The following is a 9,804-nucleotide window of genomic DNA, read 5'->3' as shown; positions in this document are numbered from 1 at the left end:
TAAGGCGCACCCTCAATTAATGACATATTTTCAAACCTTTTCCATATATAAGGCGCACCGGATTATAAGGCGCACCCTCAATTAATGACATATTTTAAAACTTTTTCAATCACAATATGGTAATACTCAAAGTAATAACAATAATAACTCAAATAATAACTCTAAACTCTCTATAGAATAATAACTCAATGTCAATATGAGCACAGGTAAAGCTTACTTTATCACTTCATTCCCCATCTACCAATCCCAATCTCAATATTGATCCATACATAAGGCGCACCTGATTATAAGGCGCACCAACAGGTTTTAAAAAAATATATATATATAAGGCTTTTAGGTGCGCCTTATAATGCGAAAATTACAGTACTTTTCATTCGACCCAACTTCCTGGATTGAAAATATAACCCCGAAAATTGCGTCCGTTCCTTTGTTACCCAAACGGTTTCATTTTTCCCCCCAATATTTTTCAAGCGTGCTGAACACTATCGATAATATTTCCTTCAAGTCAACTTGGAATCATGAATAATTCAGCGCGCGTCTTTAGCGCTCTCACATCCCCTACAATCAAAAAGACAAACACGAGCGCTCCAAACGGCAAACAAGAGGGATCCGAGCCCAGTTCCAGCCAGCGATGCTTGTCGAGGCTTCGCCAAAATCCTGACCTTTAAAAGTCCTCCAGCAACTTTGAACATTACCGACGCCGCCTCGCGCAACGCTCCAGTACGCTAACTGATTTCCCCTCTGAGCGCAAAACGCCCACTTCGTTCTCACCCAAAATAAGAATGTAAACAAAACCAAAAAAAAAAAATCCCCTCTACGGCGCACTTGCCCGCCCAAGTGAGACACCAAAAGCGCAGAGTGTAAAATAAAAAAAACACACCGGGGCGAGCGAGAGAACCTCGGGAGGGAGTACAACACAAGCATAAAAATAACGCCGTTGCAACAATCGCACAATTAAATTAGCCTGGGACACAATTACCATGTTTGTTTGTTGTTCTGCCTCGCACACACATTCATATTTAATACACGGCCCTGCATTGATTTGATAAACATGACGGCTGGATGCCGAGTAATTAAATCGCTCATCGACTGTCCCGTCGCCAGAGCGCGCTTTCTCGCTTTCGCTCAGCCTGCCGTCTATCGCAAACATCGACATGCAACACGTCGTCCGGGGCGAACCGGACTTCGCCGCCGTGACACTAATTTATGCGCTTAAAATGTCACAAGGGAAAGTGGGATTGCAAATGGAAAAAAAAAAAAAGCATCTGTATGCGTCTCTTGGATGCTCAACTTTTGTTTCTTGATATGCTCGCTCTAACACACACCTCGGCGTTTTGGAAATTTGACGCCGACGTTGAAAGTTTGAAGACTTTTTCGCAGGAATTGATGGAGAACATTAGAGCGGATTATTCGAGAACGAGGGATATCGATGGAGGTGAATAAAACATTTTTCTCCTGGACTCAGAAGGAGATAAAGGAGGCGGGAAGTCGGCTTTGTGAAAGGCAATTGGCGCCGTTGTCAAAAACGAACCAAAAATAGACTAAAAGAGAAAATGGAAAAACGAAGCCTCATGAACCTCTATTGATATATTTTTGTGATGTTTTATAGATGTGGAGATAATCTAATTCATGTTCATTGTATATAGAGGAGTAATACACACACACACACACACACACACACACATACACATATATATATATATATATATATATATATATATATATATATATATATATATATATATATATATATATATATATAATGCAAGTGCTTCATGAGGCTTCATTTTGTAGTTGTTGAATAAGACATTTTTCAAAATGCAAACATTGCGATAAATGTTGGAATAGAAAAACAAGATAATTTTGACGCTAGAACGCGAAAGATTCAATACGGGGAAAAAATGGACTACTAAAGAAAAAAAAAACACACTTTCCAACTAACTGCCACCCGATGGCGCCAAAGCAAACATTTGACATTTGACATGCTTCCGGCCTGAGCATACACAAAAAAAAAATCCATCTTTTCCTCCCCTCCAATTCGAATCCATACCTGTTGGTTTTCCATATGTGAATGGTCTCGTCGTCCACGTTGTTGTGCTTGAGCGCCTGCTCGTCCAGGAAGTCAAAAAAGTATTTGACGGCCGGCGGCACCACCGCCCCGGAGCACAGCACGCTGCGGAAGAAATCGTCCACAAACTGCTGCAGCGTCCCCTAAAAAGCAAAGCGCAAATCGACTCACGCGCCAGCGTTGGGAACGTTCAAATGCAGAACCATTTGAGTGTTTGCTCGAGGTTAATAGCAACAATTAAAAAAATAAACTCCCCCCTCCCTCCCGCGACAACCTGTTTGCAAGCTGCCAAAGCAACAGGTGGCCGAAAAAACCTCAATCGGGAAAGCAAATCCGATGAAAGTCATGAAAGTCGTTTGTGGATAACTAAGAATGGCAGATGGAGGAAAACGGGAAGCCAGAGCAAAGAGAAGAAATCCCTGAACCTCAAAATGAAAAAACAAGTAAGCATAAATATGATGCCTTGACTTGAGAGTTTAATTCTTGCACAGCAGGGGGCAGCATAATATATACAGTACAGCTATACTACATAAACACAGCATACAATGAAACGGAAGACTGACGAAATTAAACTGCGATATTTTAGTTATTTTTCACAGAAGATAAAGAATATATGCTCGTGAATATGTTCTTTTCTGAATGAGTCAATTATCTTCAAATATGTTATTTGAGGTGAGTAATGCATTCATGCTAGTTTTGTTCGCCCATCTATGGTGTTTTGGATCGGAAGTTTTCTTAACAGAACCTCAACAGTAGAGATAACGATTTGCATGGCACATTTTTCCACGATTTAAAAATTTAAAAAGTCCATTAAAAACAAATGTAATCACGTTTAAGTTCCGTCAAAGATTAGCGAAAAAAAGTTCCATTTGATTATTAATTTTATTTTCTATGCAGTAGAATATTCTTTTCTTATCAAGAAAAAAAAACATGTTTCAAGGGACAGATTAAAAAAAAATCATAATAATTTAATTAATTTCTTTTTTAATATAGCTGTATATAATACAATATGATGAGAAAAATAAAGATAAAATTGATAAAAAGTTACTTGACTGCTAAAAATTTGATATTTTTTTCGTAAATATTTGCAATAAGCTTCATAGAAAAATGTTTTTTTTTCAAACTTTCAATTACAGTGTAAAATGTTGCGATTAATTAGTAAACATTTTGTATATACTAATATATATATATATATATATATTTAAATTACTTAAAAATACTCCAAATTTTAAGTGTTAGGATACAATGAAATTAATGTACAATAATAAATTTGTAATACAATATGATGAGAAAATAAAACTGCGAAAAGAAAAGGTTACTTCAAACATTTTCTAAAAATAAGGTAAAATGAACTTTTTTTTAAGTTTTTACCAAACATGTCAACAAAATAGATTAGTATGATAATTCTCAAGTGTTTAAAAAAAAAAAAAAGCTTACCTTGACGGAGAGCAATCGCGTGAGATAAATCTCAGTGATGGCTTTGGTCATGGACTTGTCCTTGATGCTCCCCCGCTTGGACTTGATCTCATCCAGCTCGTCGGTGGGCCTGACCAGGTGGAACACCTTGTCGTCGTCCAACAGCGCGTTCCCTGAAACACAAACATCACAAACATCGCCTTTGTCGGCTACATTTGCATGAAACGCACCGAGGGCATCAAACTCAAACAAAACACCCCCAAAAAAAAGCGATTTCATGAAAGGAAAGCGCATCTCATTTGAAAGTCATGGAAAAAGCGCGCCTGGAAATAAACCTGAATTAGCATGCTAAATGAGCGCGGGGGATGCCAGCGAAGGCCCGGGGAAACGTCGGGCTTTCAAAAGACTTACGCTCCTCGTGGTTTTCCTGGTTCTGCTCGAAGTTCTGCTGAGTGTGGAGCACTCGCGACAAGACTAAGGTGGCGTTGTCGCGAACCTGCGGGGCACAAAAACGCAACGCAGGCAATACTCAGAAAAGTGGAGGAAAAAGCAAGACTGCTCACAACATAAAAAAATGAACATTCATGCAATAAAATGACAGAGGAAAAGTTTTGAACGATGTTTTTTTTTTAAATAAAGGAGTAAGTAAAGTAATTGAAAAAAAAATTTGCATGAAAAAAGGATAAAGTTATCTAATGTTCTGAAAATAAAATACAATTAAAAAAAACAGAAAAAATGAGTAAAAAAAAGTATGAGAAAAAAAAAAACAGTATAGAAGAGTAAAGTTCGAATATAACCAAAAATTGAATAAGAAATTAAATTGAATTAACTGTTTATTTTAATGTATTATTTTTACTGTATATTTATTTCAATATTTAAATTATATTATTAAATATATTAAAATGTTAAACAATTATACAATTTAATGATTAGAATGAATTCAGAAAAATTAAGAAAAGTACTCAATTAATTATAATTTTACTATATTATTTGTCATCAATTTTAATATAAATAATAGATAGACATTTGATTCAGTATTAATTAAATACAATGTCTAAAAATTTGTAAAAATGTGTAATCTATGCCTCTTGAAATCACCTGCCAAAAAATAATTCCAATTACTTTAAAATTTAAAAAAAAAAAAAAAAAAAAAAAAAAAAAAAAAAATATATATATATATATATATATATATATATATATATATATATATATATTAAAATAGGGGTTAAAAAATGTGCAAAAAAAGCTGTAATATTTTTACAATTGACAGTAAAAAATTAAGTTGAATAAAAGTCGATTCTTGTAACGATCATCTGGTATGTGTAGACAAAAAAAAAAAGCTTTTTTTTGGCCCCGCCATCTAAAGTTTCCGATTTTTTCTTCCTTCTCTTTACGGCTGTGACCTAATTCCAAATATACACTCCCGGAAACGGCACGGCGGACATGGCGGCTCTTCACACGGCCGGCCATATTTACAGGCCATTTTCTTCACAAACGGCGGCATTAGCGCCACGCGGGGAGCCATAGATTCAGCTTTTAACGGACAATGCGGGAGTTAACGAGAGCCGGGCGCCACAGAAGAATGAAGATTTAAGCGCATGAAAGGCGGCACTGAAGGGGGATATTTGCGGCTGACCTTTGTTTTCGCGGGGTCGATGCGGTGAAGGGAAGATTTAAAGGGCTTCTGTCACTGCCGAGCTTTCTTTTAAATGCTGCTGGGGAGGGACGCGAAATTCGGCCCGAGTCTTCGGAAAGTTAGGAGAAGAATGTCGTAATGTTACACGAACAAAGCTAGCGAGCTGGCTGATGTGAACGCTAACGTCGAGGCGAGTTGCCAGCTAGCTAGACTGAGCAATTCGAAAGGTGAAGTCAATCTTGAACGGAGCTTAAAAAACGTCAGTCGTAATAATGAGGCGTTAGTTATTTGAGAATATTTTTTTTCCTTCAACCATTCAAATTGTTAAGTGGCCAACCATACATATGTATGTTCAATTTATTAATACCAATAAAAAAATGTAAAAATGGTATGGTCATAGCCATTAAAAGGTCTCTACCGCCACCTACTGTCTTGAGGTGAAACAAGAATCAACAAAGGATTTTGTGTGTAAATCCTATTAAAATTCATCTCAAAAACTGTAATTAGAATGGTTTTATATGGTCCAAAATTTGGACAATCATTATTTTTGTACACAAAATCTCGCATGTCCAGCTGCAATCAATTAGAGGTGCCAGAATCATTGCATTTTGAAATATGACATGTTTTAATCATCTGCTGGGAACCCAACAACATTATTGATGTCTCTGAGAGAGGGAAAAAGAAATCACGTACGTTGTAGTGAGCCAATGTGTTGACCCGTTTCCATCTGCCCTCTTTCTGGGAAGTCAAGTCCAGATCGGACAGAATCTGGCCTGTGGACCCTGGGCGCCACTCTGAGCACATAAAAACAGAGAGGGGAAAAAAAAAAAAAAAATCAAAGAAAAAGCATTCACTATGCGATATATATATATATATATATATATATATATATATATATATATATATATATATATATATATATATATATATATATATATATATATATATATATATATATATTTGTATGTACACACATATAAATATTAGCTTCAAGCTAGCTAGATAGCTAGCGAGCTAGATAGATAAACAGCTAGCTCGTTTGATAGCTAGCCAGCAAGCTAGCTAGCTAGCTGCTAGATAGATAGATAGATAGATAGATAGATAGATAGATAGATAGATAGATAGATAGATAGATAGACAAATAGCTAGATAGATAGATAGATAGATAGATAGATAGATAGATAGATAGATAGATAGATAGATAGATAGATAGATAGATAGATAGATGTGTGCAGAGCAGATAGCTGACTGTCAGAAATATTGCAAATGTAATTCCAAAAGTGATTGGCAGCAGCTCCCAACTTTTGAATGTAATGAGATTTAAAGACGACGCGGACCTGAGCTGAAGCTCATTTACAATTAGCGCCACATGAGAGAGCGATCGTCCCGATGCGCCGCCAAAAGGCGACAGATCTGCATTTTATCTAAAACGGATAACGGAATGAGATGGGCTGCGTGCGTGGGAATTGGGCAAAAAAAAGAAAAAAAGTCTTTGAAGTGGCAAAAATGTCTGTGGAGATTTGAGCTTCTGAAGTGGGTTCCCCTTAGATTTGCAGTTTGAACTTTGTTTAGGGAATAAAAGCTTTTTTTTTGCTGCCACGGCTAAAAATGACTATTTCAAATCCTTTTTAATAGGACGTAAATGTACGTTAAAATTGCATTTAACTCATGCAAAATAAAAGTCAACCTGGTTTTGAGTGCGGCAAATTTGTTGGCAAGCTTGTGGTCATTAGCCATTATCTTAGAACTACATGCTATTTGCATCGACAGCTGCAGTTAGCATCTGCTTAGTGAAATTAACATATTTAATGTAAATGATATTCAAAGAATCGTATTCTTCATATAATGCGCTGCCAAGTGCTTGGCAAAACTATACTCACCAGGAATTAGCGCAGTGCTTCCCAATTATATTTTAACATTAAGATTTTACGTTTATTATCTAGAAAATTGTACAGTATAAGAACTGAATTTTTTGGACTATAAGCAGCTTTTTTTTTCATAATTTCAGCCCTGCTTAAAAGCTATATATATATATATATATATATATATATATATATATATATATATATATATATATATATATATATATATATATATATATATATATATATATATATATATATATATATATAATCTATAGCAGTATATAAATAAGGCTTACTTACAAATAATAATAATAAACTAAAGTAAATAAAGTTAATAAAAATTAAAACAAATGGCACACAGGGCAAGACAGCTAACTTTCCGAGTGCAAACGAATAAAAAAAAAAAGCCTACTTAGAACCAAGCACATTTTCTTTTATGCAAATTTTAATTAATTCGCAGTCAAAATTGGATTTTTCAAAATGCGTATCAATTGACAGCTAGCACTGTAAATATTAGGAAACGGGTGAGAAACTCAACGCCATTTCACGCTGGTAAATAATGAATTAATTGGGAATTTGTCAAGCTAACATGTGGGAAACATTGCCCCCCGCTGGTAGGATGACAAAGTGCTTGATTTGACTTGTTATCAATAAAAGCGCTTGACTTTTTAAATGTTAATATCGCCGTGGAAGACCTTGATTACTTGTAATATATTAATTGTATTTGTATCATTTTTACTGCCGCTAATTCATTTTGTACCAGACATTTTTGGAACCTTCTTTAGCTGTGATTTTTTTTTGACTATATATCTCGGACTGAGCGTGGAAAAAAAAAAAAAGAGTGAGGTAAAATTGGGAATCCTTGAAGGGTTTCTCCTCACCCAGCGTGACGCTGTCCACCTTGGGCCGCGCGGAGTAGGGCAGATTCCTATACACCTGCTCGATGATCTTCTCCTTCACCTGCGAGATGGTGTCGCAGCTGAGAACCTTGACGGGGGTCACGTCGGGACCCTCGCCGTGCACCAGCACTTGCAGCGTCTGCACAAGACACGAGAGAGGGCCTCGCACTCAAAAACAAGTCAAGGGCGGCGGTGACTTTGACATGAGCAATTATGGGAAAAAGATATGCAAATGAAGTAATAATGGGGCAATGTGTTTATTAAATTAGGAATGTGAATTCTTTCAAAACATGGAGTCGCCGTTTATCATTCGCAAGTCCTTGTTTTGGTGTTATATTCTTGTTAAAGGTCATTCATGTATCAAAATTAGACTTCTGTAAGAAATTTTATGATAAAGTGGGGCTTTCACTATCAAATATTTTTATTCAAGAGAGTGCTGGGACACAATTTTATTGTGCATTAGTGTTTTATCAAATGATTTTTTTTATGTGTTATATTCCTAAAATATTTGTCGATTAATTTGATAATTGATTACTGATTACAAATGATGGATCCAGTGGCTTCAAATGTATCTCTGGGTGTACATGATGGCACTTTAAGGGGTAGACAATATTTTAATAGTATATATATATATATATATATATATATATATATATATATATATATATATATATATATATATATATATATATATTAAAAAAAAGTCAATTCATAAAATAAACAAATTAAAAAAAAAACGAATCTAAATGAATACTTTTCAATGCATTGATGGGAAAAGTACAGTCTTCAAATTAAGAGTAAATTAATTGGAACATGAAGAAACTTATTGCTAAAAAGGTATTTTTGTTTTTAGATTAAACACAATTTTTCAGAGGTGAAACTAAGGGGGTTTAGGGTGCAGCAAAATGGAGATTAGGGGCAAAAAAAGGTAATTTTCATTCAGATTAAACACATTTTATATGAGGCGAGACTGAGGGCATCTAGAGAAATGGAGCTCTGCAGCAAAATGGAGAAGAGGGGAAAAAAAGTATTTTTTAATCAGATTAAACACATTTTATCAGAGGTGAAACTAGGGGCATTTAGAGAAATAATGGAGCAAAATGGAGATTAGGGGCAAAAAACAACAACGACAACAAAAATTAAACACATTTTATCCAAGGCGAGACTAAGGACATCTAGAGAAATGGAGCCCTGCAGCAAATGGAGATTAGGGGCAAAAATAAATAAATTAATTAAACACATTTTATCCCAGGCGAGATTAAGGGCAGTTGAAGAAATGGAGCCCTGCAGCAAATTGGAGACCAGGAGTTTAAAAAAAAAAAAAAAGTGCTGCCACCTCTAAAAAATAAGCGCAGCATGACAATGTGGGCAGGGAATAAATAAAACGTAAATTAATTGACATGCATGTCTGTTGATGACAAAACATTTTGCCTGAAATGACCTCAAATTTCATGTTAGCTTTTAGGACTTCCCATTGATTTGCAGGGAAAGTGTCCGAATTGCCCCACTGAAAATCCCGTGGCCTCCTACCCGTCACACACACACACACACACACACACAATTCTGCAGTTAAGACATGCTTGTTGCCATGGTAACCAGGCTTCTCTCTCTCTCTCTCTCTCTCTCTCTCTCTCTCACACACACACACACACACACGCACACACACACACACACACACACGCACACACACACACAGAATCAGGTTGGCTTTTGATAGGAATTCTGTCACCTCGGCCTCGGCTAATGACCGCGGCTCAGCGGGAGCAACTTGAGTCACTCGCCCAGGAACTAATTGACCACTTGATGCAATCAGATGAATGGCAAGGGGCTAGTTGACGTTAAGGTGGGGGGAGCCGGGGGGGGGGGCAATCCAATCCTACCCGCTCTGCATTTGAGTGACAGTGTGAAGAGCGGCCCGTG

At 36.2% G+C, this 9,804-nt stretch overlaps 1 protein-coding gene across 1 annotated transcript in view; it reads right to left on the bottom strand.

The window, feature by feature from the left end:
• Window positions 1-9,804, bottom strand: part of plxnb2b (plexin b2b) — a 199,932-nt gene that overhangs the window by 10,575 nt on the left and 179,553 nt on the right. The window contains 5 exon segments of the mRNA XM_088416301.1: window positions 2,051-2,211; window positions 3,506-3,657; window positions 3,896-3,980; window positions 5,814-5,914; window positions 7,867-8,023. Coding sequence (XP_088272427.1) covers window positions 2,051-2,211; window positions 3,506-3,657; window positions 3,896-3,980; window positions 5,814-5,914; window positions 7,867-8,023 — 656 coding nt within the window.

The sequence above is a fragment of the Hippichthys cyanospilos genome, chromosome 6, assembly GCF_059441005.1.
Source record: "Hippichthys cyanospilos isolate Australia breed blue-spotted pipefish chromosome 6, RoL_Hcya_1.0, whole genome shotgun sequence".
NCBI lineage: Eukaryota > Metazoa > Chordata > Actinopteri > Syngnathiformes > Syngnathidae > Hippichthys > Hippichthys cyanospilos.
This window is presented reverse-complemented; position numbering and strand designations above follow the sequence as displayed.